The 20,627-nt window shown below is 43.7% G+C and overlaps 1 protein-coding gene across 9 annotated transcripts in view; it reads left to right on the top strand.

Annotated features, from left to right (window-relative positions):
- The first annotated feature begins 761 nt into the window (after positions 1-761).
- slit2 (slit homolog 2 (Drosophila)) overlaps positions 762-20,627 on the top strand; it is an 89,506-nt gene continuing 69,640 nt past the window's right edge. For 5 of the 9 annotated variants that reach the window (XM_085777863.1, XM_085777896.1, XM_085777857.1 and 2 more), the window contains exons 1-5: positions 762-1,446; positions 1,548-1,770; positions 2,662-2,733; positions 4,513-4,584; positions 12,018-12,089. In XM_085777863.1, coding sequence (XP_085633989.1) covers positions 1,550-1,770; positions 2,662-2,733; positions 4,513-4,584; positions 12,018-12,089 — 437 coding nt within the window. In that variant the 5' untranslated portion in view covers positions 762-1,446; positions 1,548-1,549. Of the gene's footprint in view, positions 1,771-2,661; positions 2,734-4,512; positions 4,585-12,017; positions 12,090-20,627 lie in introns of all 9 variants that reach the window. The other 4 variants (XM_085777890.1, XM_085777876.1, XM_085777870.1 and 1 more) reach the window with 2 other exon arrangements.

The raw sequence follows: 20,627 nt of genomic DNA, 5'->3' as shown, positions 1-20,627 counted from the left end.
AAAGTCAGCAGCACAACTACAGCGTCTCCTCAGTTAACTTAATGCTTTAATTTCCGTTAACTCATAATTCTTAATTTATGAAGCTGCTGCCAACTGTAGCATTTGTTAATTGAAACTGAAAGCGCAGTCTATTTATAATGATTACAGATAACTTCATTTGAGTTTTCATATCCACCTCGGCTCCTCCAGATATGAAAGTTGCAGAGGGGGCTGAGAGCCCATTAACAGAAAGTGGCAAGTGTGTGTCCATCAGGAGACAGGTGTCCTTTAACACGTCCTTTAATTGAACACGAGAGACTTTGCTGCGAAAGAGCAACGACAGGCCCATGTTGCTTGTTTAATGCAGCACTTCAGTCTTTCCTCAGCTGTGGAAATACGAGAATCAGGTTGGGGGGCGGTAGGGTGGGGGGGGGGTCTCTCTGCTATTTTCCACATTAGATTTCAATAAGAAGCTCTGTCGCCTTCCTGAGGCCAGAGAAATACGGCGTCAGGTGACCGGGACACTGCAGAGAGAATGAGAGTCCCCTTTCCAGACACCAAACTGTTGACTGTCTGACAGACGGCCAGTTGGAAACCTGCTGCTACCTTGAGGGAAAACGCAGTGCGTGTGTTTGTGTTTATGTGTGTGTGAAAGAGGGGGAGAGAGAAAGAGAGAGAGAGAGAGTTGCTTGGACAGACGCAGTAGCAGACGTGCCCGCTCCCGTGTCTCTCTCTCTCTCTCTCTCTCTCTCTCTCTCTCTCTCTCTCTCTCTCTCCCTATCACACACTCTGGGGAGCAGCGCTTTGACGCACCACGCAGAGTTGGATTATAGTATTGCGCGCTGGTCTTTCACGGGGCTTTTTTTTTCTCCCTCCCTCACATTGCCTACACCCTTGCCACTGACCGGCAATTGATAGGCTATATCATCGGAATCAATATCTCTCCACCACGGTGACCTCTGCTGAGCTTTGGGGAAAACCGAGCGCAGCCGCCGCTTCCTCGCCGGACGCGTGTTGTGAATTAATAACCAACCAAGACAGCCTCACCTGGAGTGAGTGTGCACACACACACACTGAAGTGTGTGTATGTAAGAGTGTGTGAGAGAGAGTGTGTTTCTCTGGACCAGGTCAAGGATTGAGGTGATTCACCGGCTCGGTTCCGCCGCGCACTCACGTCTCCACACACAGACACAACGCACACCGGGGGGATTTGGGCACCGCATGCCGGGGACATGTGGAAGTTTGCGCCGCTGTAGCGCAGCGAGAGAGCCGGTCCACCACCGCCTCGTCGACCTCCCCTCTCCCCTGCCCAGGGGGAACAAACTCCCGGCTCACAGCCTTCACACACCGAGACCCCTCTGAGAAGACCCAAATGTAAATTCAGAACGAGAAATTTTCAGAAACTCACGTCTGAAAAAAGGGAGGACAGTGAGAAGGAGGACTGCATCCCGTTGCGTGCAGAGTTTGGTGAGCTCTCTCTCGGGGATTTCGGGGCTTTTATTTTTTTAACGCCCTTCTATTTCCTCAGTGTTTTTGCGGGTCTCATATTGGCCCCCCACTTGCCGCAGTGATGGTGGGAGCTCTGAGCCCCGTTGGCCCTGGCCGCTCCCCGGCGACTGCACAAGGGCTGCTGGTGGCTGTTCTGGTCCTGGTCCTGGTCCTGGTCCTGTCCAGTGCGGCGGACGGCCAGCCCTGCCCGGCGCAGTGTTCCTGCACCGGCACCACAGTGGACTGTCACGGCCAAGGGCTCCGCAGCGTGCCCAGGAACATACCCCGCAACACGGAGAGGCTGTAAGTACCGAGGGGTGAACGCTCCTCACATCGCAGTTTGGATTTTATCTGCGCAACCCAGGTGTCCCAACAATCAAGAGCACCGTTCACAGGGAAAACCACTAGAATCTGTCCAATTTCTTAGTGTGGGAATAATGCTGAACAACAACTGTGCACTAATATAATCTATAGGCTATTGCATTAAAAACAATCCTTGGTTCTCTGGAGGGATTTAAAGAGTTTAGCAGTTTAATCACACTGTCTGGTGTTTGATAAAGTCACGCGTGTTTAAATGATCATGCATAGCTTCTGTTCCTAAAATTGTGATAAAAACTCTAGATAGTGTATATTTAATCATCTATAACTGAATGCTGACAGCATTTTAGGAGGGTTTTATTTCCCTTGGGGAGGGGGGCACATCTTCATGGCACGTATTTGAACTAACATGTCAAAAACTGAAACCTTTAATTGTGAAGGCTGCTTTCATCCAAGTAAAACTGACAATAAGAAAATACTATATTTGTAATTGCTTGTGAGGGATGTGAGGACATGTTCATGCTGATCGCGGAGCTGAAGTTATTGGGGCACTGCTGTGGTTGTGTTGGTGGTTTCGCACTGTTGCATTAGCACAGCCTCCGTAGACCACATCGGTTTGTCTAGAGACCAGCAAGTTAATCAAAAACGGATTTGCACAAGTGGCTTTGAGTAAAAAAAAAAAAAAAAAAAAAAGGCTGTATTTTATTAAGCAAAGACCCCTTGATGAAATTAAAATTTACCCAGTGTAGCGCAGCGGCTCAAATGACATTTAAACAACAACAACAAAAAATCGGCTCACCTGCTTTGTCCTGGTTTTATTAACATATAACTCTCATGTTACTGACAATACCTTCTCTGCCCACTTCTCTTGTCTAGGGATCTGAATGCAAACAACCTCACTAAAATCACCAAGACGGATTTTGCAGGTCTGAGGCATCTGCGAGTGTTGTAAGTGGTTTTTATCTGTTTTAACCTCTCATTCTCTTTTCTCTTCTCATTTTAACCCTAAATATATATATTTATTTATATATACGCTGGCTGTACAGCTCTGACAAGAAGCACCTTGCATTTCCAACAACTTCCACCACCACCACCCCCACCCCCCACATCCAAACACTATGCAACACACACACGGATTAACCGTTTCCTGACCGGCATCAGGTTGATCCAGCCCTGGAGCTGCCGCATGCAGCACTGCACCGTCTAAAGTCGTGGGAAGCGGCGCTTCCATTGAGGCTGCATGTGTGTCTAAACAGAAAAGCAGCGGCACCTGTTAATGCTGTCGTGTTAATCTGCCAGTGGAAGTGTCAGGAGGGGCTTATTTTAACCACAGGGCCCCGGGGCCCATGTGCTGGAGTGATTAACGCGCTGGCGTAGGAAGTGATGGAGGGCAAAGAGGGAAAGAGATAGCGGTCATTAGGTGTAACCGCTGCGGGAGGAATGCAGCTGGGAAGGAGGGATGGGTGGAAGGAGAAGGGAAAGAAAGAATCAAGTAAGAACAGGTTTCTTACCTGGGATGAATCCAGGTGAAGAGTTCGCCTCCACCGACAGGAATAGCCTGCTGTTTGTGTGTGTGTGTGTGTGTGTGTGTGTGTGCGCTTTTCAGCCGCTAAAAGTGAATGGCAGGGAATACACATTGTTGAAATTCCTCCAGAGATTATGTCCTTAATTGGGTGTGTGCGCGTTTGTGTGTGTTTATGCCTGTGTCGGCTTCACGCAGTCTCTTGTGTGTTCACGTCGACCCGGGTGCACTCACACACACAACATTTTCAATTAGTGATGCAACAAGTAGGCTAGGTCCATTTCGTCAATGTCATGTGAAAAAAACAACAACAGTAAAACTAATCCATGGATCCTGTAACTTAAATGTGAGGACGTGTTGTTTTTCATCCTGATGATATATAACATGACATGATATTCAGTGAAACTCCTCTTTGCTTTTATATTGTTGTCTGGTCGAAGAGGCATTTTGAAGACATCATAGTGGGGAATTGTTGATAACATCTTTGACAGCTCATATCCTAAATAATGAAAAAAAGAAATCGTCACATCAGTCAGTAATGAAAATTATGCTGGTTTCAACATCTCAGCCAGGTGTATGGGCTCTTATGCGTGTGTGCCTTCCTGTGTATCATGAGCTTCCGCCACACAGCCTATGAAAATGTGTGTGCGTGTGCATGCGTGCCTGCTTGGCTTGGTCAGCACACTGCTCCTGGAGGAGTTGTGCTAGTGTAAGTGAATGAGTAGTCACAGCTATGTGGTTAGATAGAGAATAAATTGGATGATAGATGAGTCGCTGTCCAACTGATGGGCCAGTTTTAAAGTCAATTCTGGGGCTCTATCGACCCGCTGCTGATTGTCTTCTCTCTCTCTCCGTCTCTATCTCTCTCCCTCTTGCTGTTTCAACATCCTATCACTTTCCATCTCCACCAATCTGTTGCCTCTCCTTTTTTCACACCCTCTGTCACCTATCTTCTGAATCTCTCCCTCCTGCTCCTCTCCCATCTCTTTACATCTCTTATGACCTGCCTCCTCGCCGTCACCTTCTCCTCTTCTCTTTCTTATCTGATGCCCCATCCAGCCATCTTTCTCCTTTTTTCTTCACCCTCTCATGGTTTCATCGCACGAATCCCTCCGTTAGTCCTCACGCTCAGTGTGTCTCTCTATTATTCTCTTCTCTTTTTTTCCGGCCCGTTCTCATTCTCTCTCCGGGTGTTTCTCTTTCAGGCAGCTAATGGAGAACAAAATTACCACGATTGAGAGAGGAGCCTTCCAGGACCTGAAGGAGCTGGAGAGACTGTGAGTAACTTTATTTTGTCGAGGCAGACGCCATTATACCGGCTTTACGCATTCTCTACCTACTTAGAATATTTCAGGATGCCTATCCACGAAAGCATCCGTACACAAAAATGTGCCAGGAGACAGATTTTTTTAATTTCATATAGGTGCATGCACTTTGAAGTAAACAGAGGGGTGACAAATGAAATGAAAAACCGATGTAAAGTGTCTTAATAAGGTAATGGTACAGTAGCTTTACTGGAGGGATGAACACTGTTCTTCCAAAATATATATGACGGGAACAGGAAAGAGTTCTGTTCAAAGGCCCTGACACACAGTGCGCTAACAGCAATCTTGCAGGTTTGTTGCATGTCACGCCATGTGAGATGGGTTTAATAAAATCTTGGTTGCAATCTGTGTCAGACAATATGATATCAATTTTGAGCATGTCAGATTGTGCTTTGAAGACCTTGTGAATCTTGACACCGTATGTAGTGATGAACAGCGCTGGCAGAGACGTGTCACCCGTATTTGCTCTCATGCTTTTAAATGCAGCCAAACTGAAACAATCCCTGGTCATTGTGCATTATTTTTTCCTGTAATGTTATTAAGAAAATGGAGCTTACAATGTTGACTCGACCAGTGTAGACATGAGTGGGCACATTGGAAGAGTTGGATCCTACATTTCGGATGCTGCTAGAGTTTTTGAAGCAGGCTCATCTCTCAAGCTGCCAAATCTTTACATCAGCATCAGTGAAAATGTCTAAGATGTCAGCTAGGACTCGCTGTTTTGGTTTGAGGACACAAAGAAAAACACATTACTTTCACCAGTGTCCAACATTTGTCATAGATTCCCTAATGTCGAACAAAAAAAAAGGGCCCAAACACATCTGTCCTACAAGTTTCCTACAAGTTATTGCATCATTTTCGTACTCGATCCAATCCGTGACCCCTTCTGTGTTTCTGTGCTCAATTATTCTGACTTTTCCTTTAATATGTCACCACTCTGTGTCTTCATAATCATTGAACCTGACTGTCAGGATGTGGGGCTGTGTCGATGTCTCAGCCCAAGAGAAAAAAAAAAATTGAGATTGAGTCACAAGGGCAGTGACTGAGCAGCGGCCAGAGGTTGTTACGGCGCTGGCCTGGAATCACTGGTATTCAGCATCCAACCCTTAGGCAGTTATGGCATAATTAAGTCTTGGTAGTCTGAGAGGGAGCAAGACAGAAGGGGGACGTGGAGGACCCCTGACTGCTGATATGTCCATTGTGTCGACTGTCAGCTTTGGTTGATGTGTGAGCTGTCCGTATATGTATGTGTGTTTGTGTGTTATGCGGCCTGACTGCCAGCCAGTGACACGCAGGAATGCAGCAGACTGTGACCGAGTCTGAGGAGGTTTACAGACAAGCTTTTAATTAAAAGATGCATAAAAGTCCTCGCTGCGCGCACACACACACGCACACACACACGCTGACATAAACACAAACATTACCCGCGTTATCCACCTGTGCACACACACACACACAGATGTACATACAGAAGTAAATCAAATGGAGCTAGTTAATCTGTTTAATAGCTGTTTTGGGTCATTTTTTTTAAAGAGATGAGAAGGATCGTGTCATGCCTGCTGCTGTCTGTCAACAAAGAGCAGCTATAGTGCAGCAGAGGGAGCAGCCTTGTTGACCGCTACGGGGAATCTGCTGGTGTTTCTCGTGAAATCAACACTAGGTTCTGTCCACCTAAGCATTTCTGGGAATTTTCCGCCCAGAGCTGCAGACTAAGAGGTCAATTTTACTGCTTATGGTGCGGCTTCCGACGGTAACTTTGATACTGATAACGCTCTGTACGGACAGACGGTGGGTTCAACACGTACTTGTGCTGTAGGTATAATGTAGACTAGTCAGTCAACAGCCGTAGCAGATGGAAGTCTGAGACATTTTACTGTCAGACGACACATGCTTGTTTTGTCGTCTCTTTCACTCCGTCTTGTCTGTGACGGCAACAAACACCTTTGACAGCGGCTAACTTTCTGACACAACGTGACTGTTTTCTGTTGTCCTCACGAGGGGTTTCAACTGTAATTCAGCGTCTCTAGCGTGGCATGTTCACAAACACAAAGATGGAGTCAGTCATCAATGCCCCCCCTGCCGCTGCCGAACAAAGGCACGTCTCCGGAGTCTGGAGTCTGGGGGCTCATTTCAAAGGACTCGGTCCTCTGGGGGGGGGCTGGAGGGGGCCTGCTGGGCACCGCTGCCCAGAGGAGAGGGCCCTAAGCTGAGCTGACGGATCCACAGTGACTGCCCCCCACCGAGGTGGAAAACGGTTCCCCTTCTCATCCTCTTGGACAGGCCCTGCAGGGCCGGGCAGGGCGGGGTCAGGTGTGGGGCAGTAGCTGGGGGGCATGGAGGAGGAGGGGTGGGTGGCCGAAGGAGGTGTGGAGGAGATGGGCATGTCACAGCGATCACATGCACATACGTAAACACATGCATGGGTATGGATACACCCGTGCATGCGCATTTACTTACGCAAGGCTGCTCTGTCAGTACTGGTTTTATCTGGATTTTGCCCCCCTCGCACCCTCTCAATCCTTCTGTCTTTCTTTCATTCATACTTCAGCCTCTCCTCATGTTTTTCTTCAATACCCACGTATCCTGTTCTCTCACTGTGTTGTCCTCTGCATATAGGAATGTCACACATTCTTCCTCTTCTCCCTGTGGGTGCAGAACAGGAAAGAGAGGAGTTCCTGATCCTCTTATCCTTCTCTCGCATTTGACTGGTTTATAGCCTCTACCCAATTCTATCTCTGTGAGATTTGAAGGAGATAAAAGCCACAGAGATGCAGAGGGAAACAAAACAGTAATTACAGGTATAGAGAGAATGATTTTAGAGAACAGCAGCCAGATAAAGCCTCAGATAATTAGCCTGTAATTGAATGATTACGATGTCAAAGATAATTTCAACAGCGATGAATAATTGTAAAGCTGATTACAGGTAGTGAGATGTGTCTATCAAGAATGATTACAAACTAGATAATGAAGTCTCAAACCAAGTGATTATGTTGTAATATATGTGGACAATCTGAATAGCAAAAGATAATTGTAGCACTGATCCTAGATAGCAGGATATGGATTTCAAAGAAAAGCCCTGGATTAGTAGTAGATGATTAGTTCTAAAGCCTGTGAGTGATAACATTGTTCTCACTGATCATTTCAGGGCAAAGATTCAAATGTTTTTTTTTGTTTTTTTCCCCTTTCATTTTTATTGAGCAGCAGAGCTTGAAATTATCTGCACTGTGAAGACACACAAAAAAACAATTTCACCACAGCAGTTCTGTCTAAAAAGTCATTTGTGATAGATTTTTGCCAGGTCCCTGGCTGTCTGTGCTGCGCTGTGCAGCAGCCAACATCTGTTATGTTTGTTGGTAAACACCAGTTAGCTCAAAGTCGGGAGGAGAAGCTCGGCAGGACTGCTGAATTTGAATGTTTTTCGGTGATAGCAAAGGAATTTACAGGTCAGGCGAGAAGACTGGATTTCTTCACTTTCTTCAGGGCAGAGATGTTATCTGTCATTAGTGTTTAAATAACAGATCAGATTAGAGTCTGTAAACCTTTGGTGGATGATGGGCCTCGGTTCACTTGAGATGCACTTGCTGTGAACCAAATACATTAACCGCCGAGTGGATACACACACACACACACACACACACACTGGTCAGTGTGAAGTGGTTTTCTGAGTGAAGACAGTTTCCCTGGGCCACAAAAGTATCTACAGGGTTTGAGTTATAACTACGGTAACAGTAACAGCATTGTGTGTGTATGTATGTATATACACTGTGTGCGCGTGACAGATTGTTAGTGAAAAATGTGTATTATGGCAGCAGTTGCATCAGTGGAGTAATAATTGGTTTCTGAGGTGGTTTGTTATTTCCTCTCTAGCCAGAGCCTGTAGTACAACACATCCACGAGGCTCTTGGGTGTGTGTGTGTGTGTGTGTGTATGTTTTTTTTTATATTTGTGTGTGGTTATGCATGTGTGTATTATGTACAAAACATTTGGCACACCGTATGTGTTTGTGGAAATGTGTGTGAGTGTGTTTACTGTGTGGTTTGTGGCCCTCTAGCATCTGTTTATGACTGCAGGGATTATCACCACGCTGCAGTGTGACATTAGCTTGGTGGAGCAACTTGCACCTCAGACCACCGGCCACTCGGTCTTCATTCACTTTCAGCCAGACATTGTCTAATGAGACACGACTGTGAAAGTATTCTCAAGATGTTTACAATATGCACACCCGCACACACAAAGCTTTGATAGCTTCATTCCTTCAGGTTCAGAATCAAATCACTAAATCATTGCAGATGACTGGATTATTTGAAGAAGCAGTCAATAACTTAAATCCTTAACACTAAATATTCAGACTGTGCTACAGGCCACCACCAGTTAAACGACTGGTCACAAAGCGCTAAGCTGTAAGATACAGTTTGTTAATGCGTCAAAGTCTTTTTGCAAGAACACAAAAGCCACAGAAAATACCAGGATTTAATTATTCTCCTGCAAAGCAGATGATCTGTCGACATTTATGTTGAACTGAGCAGACTGAACCAGGAAGAGACTGAATGTTCTTCTGAACTGATGATGAAATCAGCAAATTTTACTGCATCATGAATCGTTTTGTGTTTTCTTGTAATCACACAGAAGTTGTTTTATTATATATCTATAAGATCTATAGCATTCCTGTGGCTCTTGGCACGTTACCACCACCTGTTGATAACTGGAAGAGTATGAAACCAGTGACTGGATTGTGCATTGCATTCAGTCATACACAGGAGTAAACAACACAGAAACCCACTCATCAAAACTTTGCTCCATAGCGTGACCTTTAACGTACTGCTGCATGTGCTCCAGGGCATTTGGGCATTGATACAATCACTTATTGTATAGCTCAGAGAAACACAAAGTAACTATAGAGTCAGTCGCTGCAAACATTTGAACTGAATAAAACAATTCAACACTGTAATTCAGTTTTCACGTCGACTGCTCATAAATAGTTTACATGAGGTGTTTGATAGCCGAGTAAATGTCTCCCAGGACGTGTGGTGTCTATCACACATAACAACGACGCAGCTGTTTTTTTCTCACTTTAATAAATCAACATTTCTGCACATCTGCTTCGCCATGTGTGAGAGCTAAAACTGAAATTATAAGTTGATGAAAGAAAATTCATCTGCAACTGTTTTGTCTATTAATTGCGCGAGTCCTTTGTCAAACCAAAATGTCAAACATTCTTCAGTTCCAGCTTTTCAAATGACAAATGGTTTTGCTTTTCCGACTGTGTTTTTGGAAATAATAAATTCAGTATCTGAGAATTTTGCGTTGTCAGTCAGACAAAACAAACAGTTGATGTCATTGAGAATGTAATCTCAGGCTCTGAGATGTTCAAGGGACTGAAAGAAGAACTGCCAGTTGCAAAGTGGTTTTCACCAGGGAGATAGAGGGTCTTAATTACTTTGTTTTCACCAAGGACGTTACATCCTCATTGTTGTGTTTATTCGTGTTTATTTGTCAGCGTGATCACTGAAAATGTACTGAGGAGATTTGCACCAGAACTGGACCAGGGAACAACCGTTTGAATTGTAGGGCAGATCCCAATGAGACTGTTTTTCTATGAAGTCTGGTTTATGGTGTTTAACATTGGCCGTCGTGGTCTGCTCCTCTGTAATGATATTTGCAGAACTGCTTGTGTCAGATGAACTACAAACGTAAAAAAAAAAACAAATAGCATTAGTTTATGGCCTTTGTGATGTAAAAAACATAAAGAATCGCTGCAGGCAAGACAAGCTTTTGTAATTTCCTTGCCCAATAAACCATCTGTCTGGTGTTGCTTTGATTATAAAACTAGCAAAATATAAAAGTTAGGGTGATAATCAAATTGAAAGTGCATTTAAATGCAGAGGAACCAGACTAGATTTGATCTTTCCTTCATTTTCTCAGTCTCCTAGTCTGACAGCATTGCATCTATTTTAAGAGGATGAGATCATACCCCCCCTCTCTGTCCTCCTTCCTCCTCCCCACCTCCAGCACCAGTCCATGCACTCTCCCAGGGGAGGTCTAGCCCACTAACGGGTGCTCATGGCTGGGCAGGACCTGCAGGGGGAGTGGACCTCTCCACGGGACCACGTGGGGCTCTTAGCCGCCTGAGCCAGCGTTAACGGAAGAGGAGTGAATTATTCAGAGACATCATTTCTGCGGGATGTTAAATATTTAAGTGGCCTCTGATGTAACTGTGGAGTGTGAATGTGTGTGCGTGTGCGCAAGCGCGTTCATATATTTGAGCACTTGTGGGTGGAAGATGGACACAGAGGGGCTGACGTTATTTAAGGAGAGTCCACAGTGGCGTATAGTGCAGCAAAAAGAAGTTAAAGACAAGGGTTAAGAGGAAAAAGTCATTGAGAGAGTTAAAGAGAGCCGTTTGGGGATTTGAATGAAGTTGGTAACAATTGAGTGTTTTGTTTGTCTGGGATTAATGTGTTTCAACAATAATATGTGTTTCTTGATACTTAGTCTGTATCTTTTTCATGTTTCGTATTAGCTTGATGTCACCCTTCTACTGTGTTTCCTTTCTTCTTCCCTCTCGTCATCATTAGTCTCCTGTAGCAGCCAGCAACATTGCACTGCCTGTCAATGTGTGTGTGTGTGTGTGTGTCAGGGTTAAACTGTTTCAGCAGCCTGTCTCTCATTGTGTCACTCAGTTGCCTCACTCTCTGACTCACATCAAGGCACAGCCGCACACACCAACACACACAAACCTCTTCACTCCACTCAACCAGGGTTAAATGATCGCACCCAGATTATTAAACTCACCCGAGTTCTCTCAACTCCTCTGTTTGTGTGTGTGTGTGTGTGTGTGTGTGTGTGTGTGTGTGTGTGTGTGATGACGGGTTGTTGTGAGTTCTTCCTCCGTGAGGGCCTTGTTTACTCAGTGGGGTCCTTTTCACACATTCGGTAGCCCGGCCAGACTGCCTGTTTGTTTTTCCCACATCGTCTCCTCTCCTCCGCCTTTGTGGTAAAAAGTCCCCCCCTTCCCTTCATCCAAACCCCTTCTCTCGTCCTTCTCCCCGCCTTCCCTTCGTCCTTCTCGAGTTCACTGTTTGTCTGGCAGCCATGTTGTACCCCTTAAATCAACCGGAGTCTTGTTTTTTTTTTGAGAATCAGTCCATGAACATGTGTGTGTTTTTAAAAAAGTGTCTCCATCAATCTCCTCATTCTTTCATACGTCCTCTAACAAAACTGAATTGCATTAAAATCAAAATAATATACCATAATTTGATATGCTGATCAGGAAACACAAATCTAACTTTACAAAGCTAATTATACACACATGTAACCGCTTTGCCCATGCTGTCTGGAAGGGTCTAGGTAGAGTTTATTCTCTAATTTATGCTGTGTTTTTCCAGGCGCCTGAATCGGAATAACCTGGCCGTCTTTCCTGAGCTGCTTTTCCTGGGAACGACGAAGCTTTACAGACTGTAAGTCCTGTTTTTATTTCTCTTTTCCTATCATCACTCAATTCCTCTGCATTGGTAACTGAAATATTTTTAATTTCTCTCGTGTATTGCTTAACGAGAGCGCTGCGAAGAAGGCGTCAGATGAATTGTTGGTGCACGAAACGGTGCGTTTGCGTGTCCGGCGTATTGACTGTGTGATTTCAAAAGACATGCTGAAATGTGTCAGCGACACTGTGTCATGGAGGAAAGAATATCTGGTTTTCTCAGTGATGCAGCCGCGCTGTTTTACTTGGATGAAGGAGTGAGAGGAGTGAGTGAACAGATTTTACATGGCCCTCTCCATAGAAGCCAGTTCAGTAGCTAATGGAGATTAGCACTCCAACAGCTGCTGCCCACTGGGAGTGTGTGTGCATGTGTGTGTATGTGAGTGAGTGAGAGGATGGAGAGGGGGTGAGTGAGCACGACAGACCAGGGGAGGTATAAGCAGTGAAACGTAGAAACAGGTCTCTGTTCTGAAGTTACGTTTTGTGTTTCACAGGCACAAAATAGTTTTAGTCACAGAACATAAAAGTTCCAGTTTGCTCTGAAACCGACGAACCGCTGTTTGTTGTCGTCAAGCACCTTCCGCTCTTCACTCTCGGCGCGGCCCGTCTGTACTGTAAACCAAGCTGTGGATTTCCAGCACTGCAGGGCTGGGCTGCGACGCTGCTGAAACTGTGGGAACTAACTTCCCGTCATGGTTATTTGTGGTCTCAGGGAATAATTATGGTTCCATATATTTATATGTGTGGCTGAATATATTTATCTAAAACAATATTGAAATGCTCAGATGATTCACAGAGTGTGTGAAAGTTGTTTATGTTCTGCGGCCGCTACTGCGGTTGGCTGGTCTTGACCTGTCGTGTCTGAGGGTGTGCGTCTGTCATGTGCGTATGTGTTTTGAGTGAGTGTGTACGTGTGCGAGTTTCTCAAGGCCAAGAGTTGGCATTTTGCTCAGCGTGTGGGCCGAGGTAAAAATACAACTCGGATATACTGCTCTCTGCTCAGCTGTCGCAGACAAGAGGCCTCTGTGTGTGTTTGTGTGTGTGTGTGTGTGTGTGTGTCTGTGCTTTGTGTATGTCTGCATGTTGGTTGTGGGTGTGTGTAGGCTTCAGCTCCTCAGGTGCATGTGTTCAGTCGAGGCTCTGGCTGAACACATACATGTTGTATGCAAAATATAGTGCAATACGAAACCCACTGTAGACAGACAAAGAAACACAACTCTGAAAACTGCTAAATGATAATGCAATAGGAAATCGCCAAGCCGGTGCTGCTGCAGCCACAAAACTACAAGCAGATTTGTGAGACGTATGGAAGTCATTCAGAATGAATGACAACCACAAGCCCAAGTCAATATGATTTAGGGCTGTTTGGTCAATATTAAATTTTATGTCTCCTGCACCCCCTGGAGTGTGTTTGTATTTTTAGAAAACACAACAAGAAACCCTTGGGAACCTCTGAAGTGGAATCTTGTTAAATTTCATATTGAGGTCAGAAGATATGTGCGAACTGGACCGGCTTTGGTTTGGTTTTTGCGACAGTATGGCTATAAATGAACACTTGCTCAACCTGCTATTATGAAAATGATGTTTTCACTTTTTTGGGGCTTGGAAAATCTGTGCATTTGCGTGTGTGAGTACGTTGTTAATCTCTGCTCAGTATGGACTTGAAGGCTAAATGACTTTGGGCAGAGACAGGTGTGTGACGTGTCAGATCTGTCTGAATGATCTGCAACGGTTTTATTTTGTTTTTAGTTTTTAAACCAGGACATTGACACCAGAGACTGGGTTTGCAGCCATGACATGTTGAGTTTCTTGTGTTGAGTGTACACTTGTGCTTCAATCAGTAAACCAGAACCACAAGTTTGTATTTTAGTTAAGCTTGGTTCAACATGACAATAAGATGGAGATGTTCACAGCTTGTTTTTTCTACAACTGTAGTGTTTGTAATGCGTCCCCTCCTGTCTTCTGCTGCATGCCATTCGCTCTGCTTACCACACTGCATCACCATGTGTAAGGAATTCAAAGCGTGTACTGCATTATCATCACTTCTTTATCTATAAAGTCAGGCATTATAATAGGTGAGGAACTGGCATTTCCCTTAATGTTAATGCACCAAATATATATAACACCAGGGAGAAGTGAATATTGAACCAATGAGGAACATTTGATTTTTTTTTTGCCTGACAAGACCCATCTGAAGACACAAGGCTGCATCTTGTGTCTCACTTAGGAAGAATATTTTTGTAAATAAAGAATAAATTAATTATAAAGATTAGTTGAACAGTAGATAAAAAAGAACAATTAGCATACCACTCCCCTTCAGGTTGATGTTTAATTAGAATTCAATACAGCAGTAAACGGGGAAAAAAAGAAGTAAATTTCAGTTCCAACATGTGGAACACTTCCTGCTAATAATCCCACAATGCACTGCATGTTGTAGATGGAAAACAAATTACCCTCTTGTGACTCTACACCTGCGAGCGGTGATGCAATACGGAGATGACTCATAAGTGTCTGAAATCAGGATTAAGCGCTCACTAGAGAGTGAATTATTTAGCGTCTATTATAGAGGGAGTAGTGAATGAGTGTAGGGGGGGACTGGTGTGGGACACAGCTCCAGACTTATTTATATTCTGGTCTTCGATGTAAAGATTTCAAAGGTGCAGGAGATTAGGCAACACTGAGCACAGTGAGCAGCCTCCTCAAGGTCAGCCATCTCTAACCTCAACAAAGTGCTTCAAGTTGTCTCAACATAGGAGAGTCCAGAATTGCCAATGTAATACACTGACTTGATTTACACTTGATTTAAAACACGTAAAATATGAGCAGCATTAACTGCTTTTCCTCCTAAATACATTTGCTCATTCAAATGAGTTGTGTATGAACAGAATTCCCGTTTGGCAGATGAGAAGGTTTTTGGGTCGAGCTGATATGTGATACAAAACCACAACAGAGAGAGCAGTAAGTGTGAGTTCCTGTAAAACCCCTGTGTCCTCGTCATCCCTCCCATTTAAAACACCTGCGTCTAGACCCCCCCCCACCCCACATCACACACACACACACACACACACACACACACTCTCTCTCTCCATCAGCCTCCCCCAACACCCCAGGGCCCAGACTCTATTAGGTTACGTAGACAAGACACACATCTGGAGACACCATGTGGTGGGCATATCCCCAAAAACGATCTCTCTCCATGCGTCTGTCTGTAACACACACACACACACACACACACACACACAGACACACACACACACACACACGGGCCTCCTGTTTCCCTCGGTCCTTTTGTTGATCACTGTATCCACACCACAGTAATACTGAGGACCACAGCTGTGACTGTTTGCTCCGTGAAAGAGGCGAGAAACTGAAAAAGAGAAGAGGAGAGCAACGAGACACTTTGAACAATGGATCAAACAGAGACAGTTCATTAGAAAGACTCTGTAAAACAAGATGGGCTAGTAAAACCTCACTGCTCACTCCACTGGGCAACAACCAGGGGTTCCCCCGTCCAAGCAAATCACAACTTTCGACTCTGAGATGAGAACACACACACACACACACACACTGACATAAGCATACGCCTATAGGCACATGCATGCACAAGCACACACACATGCACACACCTTTAGGACTTTGTCATTCAGAGGGTCGGTGAAAAGAGGGATGCTTAATGAGGGAGGGCCTGGTCTCTTCTAACATGCACTGCTTTCCTCACCTCCTAACTCTCAGCTTTTGTTGTTGTTCACTGATCGTGAATTAAAACAGTCAAATAGACAAAGTTCATAATTGAGCGTGACCAAATTTCCTCAGCAACAAGAAGAAAAGACATTATCTTATTTGTTTATCTATTCACCACTCACATTTATTTCAGAAGATTTTTTTTTTTTTTTGGGGGGGGGGGGATTTATAGTTTACTTACACATTTTTTCTTTCTTTCTTTCTGGTGGTTTGAAAAAAATCTATTTAGCTTATTTATTTTATTTCAGAACTTATAAAAAGAACTACTAAATTTTCTATACTACTCACTAATACATTTTCTATCCAGTACTGTACTGTACAGTATTTATACACTGTATAGCCTCAGTGTTTTGCCAAAGGTGCTACACAAATACACTCTCTGCTCTTCCCCTCTGCCAGCTCTCTCTCTCTCTCTCTCTCTCTCTCCCGTTTGCTGGACACAAATCAGTAGTGAGATGAAAGTGAGAGAGATGAAAGAGGGGGTTGATGAAGGGATGGGGTGATGGGAGGATAAGAGAATGGGTCACCGCTTCCACAGCTGAAAAGTCTGGTTATGCTTCAGTATAAAGCCAGATTGATGGGACAGTGTGTGTGTGTGTGTACTTTGTGTGTGTTGTTTTGCTGCTTGGCTTCCTCTGGCCTACTGTACGTCGTCAAGAAGCAGCTTCTCAAGTCGTCTTTTCAATGCGTCCCTTCTGGTATCAGGTTACAAGATAAGTATCAGATTAAGGCTTTTGTGTGTTAATATGTTGGACAGTAGAAAGTGAAGCCAGAAATGGAAAGAGATGAGCCAAGCTTTTGCGATTATGTGAATTATATGAGCTGGTTTTGTTGAGATTATCTGTTGGTGGCATTAAGTATTCAATTATGTGACTGCAAAAGCATCAGACACGGTATGATGCTCAAATTAAAACTGTGCCAGTCGTTGCTTAAACAAACATAAACACTGATTGAAATATGACATTTATGTACAATCTCCTAATCACACAGATCTGACATGGTTGTTCACTGCCATTTTTAGTATCTTTTAAATCGATTTTTTTTTTTTATGCTCCTGAATCAGGTGAATAGAAAGACCCTTTGGGAGGAGGAGAAGAAACAAAGATTTGGGGTTGAATGTGTGAAAGAGAAAATGAAAGAGGAAAAGACATTTACACAAAAGTCAAACCATCATCTTCATCATCATCATCATCATCATCATCATCATCTCTCGAAAAACAAGACGAGGAAAATATCTGAATATCAGGTCTCTCTCTGTCAAACGCACACACACACACACACACACACACACACACACACACACACACACGTTAAACCAGAGTTAAAGTGGTAGGGGTCTTGAATTGAGGAGTTGATGAGGCTACATTTTGGGTGTGTGTGTGTTTATGTGTGCGTAATAGTCTCTAATCCTCTGCTAAACGATGCCCTGATGAGGCTTTACCAGGCAGCATTGTTGCTTAGCAGCCTCGAAGGATGTGTCTTTGTCTTCTGTGAGAGCTTAACCTCACCACACACACACACACACACACACCACCTCGGCCGAGATGACAGGCTCAGCACAATGGTCGCAAGAGCACAGGCGTCTTTCAGAAGATGTGGGCTTTCCCAGCGTGTCCGCAGTTAACTAGCGCAGAGGGAGGAGGACGAGGAGGAGAAAGGAACAGGAAGAGAGAGGTCAAAGGTAGTGAAAATGAAATTTTCTCTGAGTAAATAATGTTTTTTAATTAAGACAGAGAGCATTTGGCGTTTTAGTTGCCACAGTGACGACGACCTCTGGGTGTCACAGAGGTCAGAGGTGAAGAATGTTTCAGTCAGGAGATCTAAGCAGCAGATGATTTATCGAAGAGAGGAGGGGGGGGTATCCTCCCTCATTAAAACATTGTGACAAATTAAACTTCTCCTTATGGGAAGTAACAGCTTTTTATCCTCAAAAGGGATTTGCTGGGAGATTAGTTTATTTTATTTTTTATGATAAGACGAACATCGTTGGCTTTAATCATACAACAAATCACAAATAAAAGAAGAAAAATATGAAAAACAAATGAATAAAACATAAAAGAGGACTCGACTAAGCAGCCAGTTTTCACATAAACAATATGTCACCATGAATGGTCTAAGTTCATGTGGTTGTTAAAACAATGTCAATCATCAGTTTTTACCACTGAAATATTACTTTCACTAAAATGATCTATGATCACTGAAGTAAACAAAGCAGACAGACGGGTCAGAGGTGACTGAATATTTACTTTAACAAACTGAAAAATTGTTACCCTCCATTGGGTTTTTTTCTCTCATTATTTTTTTAATGATAATTTATGTTCTATCTATGTAATGAATTGCATGATGATCCTGATGAATACAGGAATTTCAGTTTCAAATTGGTCAATACTAAAAGTGTTCAATATTTTCCTTAAGTGTTAACAGTTTCCATGAGCTAGACCTCCATCGTTGGTGCACTGTTACGACATGTTCCTTCATTACCACGGCCAGGGGCACTGTCGTAAGCTCCCACAGACACTGTCCTGGTCTATATAACTTCTAGCAGTGTATTAATGCAATACAAAATAGCCTCAGACGCATGTTTTCTTAACACTCGTTTGAGTAGTGTTTGCTTAAAACCACAGCGAAATGAAATTATACATTTGTGATCCATTTTTAAAGATTTATGAACATGTAAGAAACTCACAGGGACTAAGCAGTGAGTCCCACAAACAGGGTAGAGAGGTTGGAGAGCACGGAGACTAAACAGAGTAAAACATTGTTTGCTTTGGTCTTTTTACTGGATTTTTTCGACAATAACAAAAATACAGAGTATTGGCAGATGACAGCTTCCATTCTCCATGCACCTTGCAAGTAGGTGAAGCTGTGCCAGAACCCACAATGTAGATTTCTCTTACACAGTTCCCAGGCGAATTTTTTCTGTAGCTCTGATGCAAAGGGTGGCCAACCTCACGCTGTAATCCAGCCATCTTTAACTATTAATTCATACACAGTCACACGTCGAGGTCAAACCGACCCTTTCTGTTCTTGTGTGGAGAAAACAGGAGAAAATGTAACTCCTGCATCTGGTTATTATCCCTGTTGGGGAAGATTATTTATGCTTGGTCCCTTTTAAAAAGATGACTATCTTCTGGTTGCAAGGTTGGTCGCAGTGTTTTGGATGAGAAGATACTTGGCCACTGACTTTGTGTACATAGGATATGCAAATATCTGCCATTATGTCTGTCCAAGGAAATGAAGTTAAGCCTTTGCAGCCTGAGGCCTCTGTGGATGGGCCTCTCTCTCTTTCCCCTCTCCCTCTCTTACTCTCTCTCTCTCTTTCTCTCTGTCTGTCTTTTCCTCTCACTCTCCTTTCTTTCTCTCTATCTAACAAACATAGACACACACTGGCACAAACACACCGCTTTACCATTCAGCAATATTTCCTGCCCCCTCCTGTTTCTCTGAATGCACTTTTAACAGATATAAAAACTTTCTCTCTCTCTTTCACACACATAGACACACACACACAAGGGAACAGCTCTTTTCAGTATATACAAAAGCATATTGTCCAAGAAATGTTTTCATTCGAACTCTTGGTTCACACAAATCGTATCCAGCCAAATAGAAAAATAGTGTTTTTATTTTTCTTTCCTGTGGCTGAGTTTGTGTGTTCTCGGATATTTCCATGTCATCTGTGTACACGTTATGAATCACCTTGAGTATAAACCAACAGTGCTGAGGTGTTGAGTGTCAGTGACTCACTCTCTTGCCATCATATGAATCACGCGACTGCGTATCTGAATTGCTCAAGGCCACTCATTCCTAAGAAGTGATTTGGCCTTTCAGATCCCAACACAATGCTGTAATTCATTCTGGAGTGATTTGGAGAGGGGGCTCGCCAAAGCCGAACTGGCATTATGATGAGGGCACCAGTACAAAAGATTATGTTATACAGGCAGAATGTAAAGATATGAAAACGCCCTGTGTGATTTTACTACGGCGAGAGCTAACTTGTCCCACAGTTGAGCCCAGGAAGTGTGTGTGCTTGTGTGTGCGGCTTCATTTTACTGAACTTTAGTATCTTAATTTGTGCACAGAAGAGAAAACCACTTCACTGGCAGTGGGTGACAGCATACTGGATTTATATAAACTGAGCTAGAAGTGTTTCAGGCTAATCTGCAGCGAATTTTTGCTTTACTTATGGCCAAAATGTTTAGTTTTTATTAAATCAGTGGTTCGGTTTCGTAGTGATTGTTGGGGCAGTTGTGTGTGTTCACCCACTTTTCACCAGAGGATGGACTGCACCTAATCCAGAGAATCTGCAGTCCATGAGGAGTGCATGTTTCTCCCACCACTAAAGACTTATGGCACATAAAGACAGAAAATGAGTTTAATTTGTCAAAGAAAAAACCCCTTGTGAAATTGCTATTTTCATGTACAATATATGGGGAATATTTAGATTTAAGTTAATGCTACTCCATTTAAATTTAGAGCAAATGGAAGTTAAATAGCTTTTTCAAACTCTCTGTTCCCTGTAGCTATTTTAGTGAAAATGAAAAATGAATTTCCAGTATTACATCTAAAACTGCAAACCTTCCACTCTTCCTAAAGAAGTATCCCTTTTCATTTAATCTCCACACAAATTTCTGTTTTACGTTGCTCAATTTGATGCATTGAAAGCAGCTCAATTAATCACCTGTCGCCCGCGGTGTGTGAGTGTCAGAGTTCACAGGTCAGAGGTGAAAGGTCAGGCAGCGTCAGCGTCCGCCGATGAGATATCCAGGGTAATGGA

Source organism: Trachurus japonicus, chromosome 1, assembly GCF_045865225.1.
Source record: "Trachurus japonicus isolate A0001 chromosome 1, Traja_1.0".
Taxonomy (NCBI): domain Eukaryota; kingdom Metazoa; phylum Chordata; class Actinopteri; order Carangiformes; family Carangidae; genus Trachurus; species Trachurus japonicus.
This window is presented reverse-complemented; position numbering and strand designations above follow the sequence as displayed.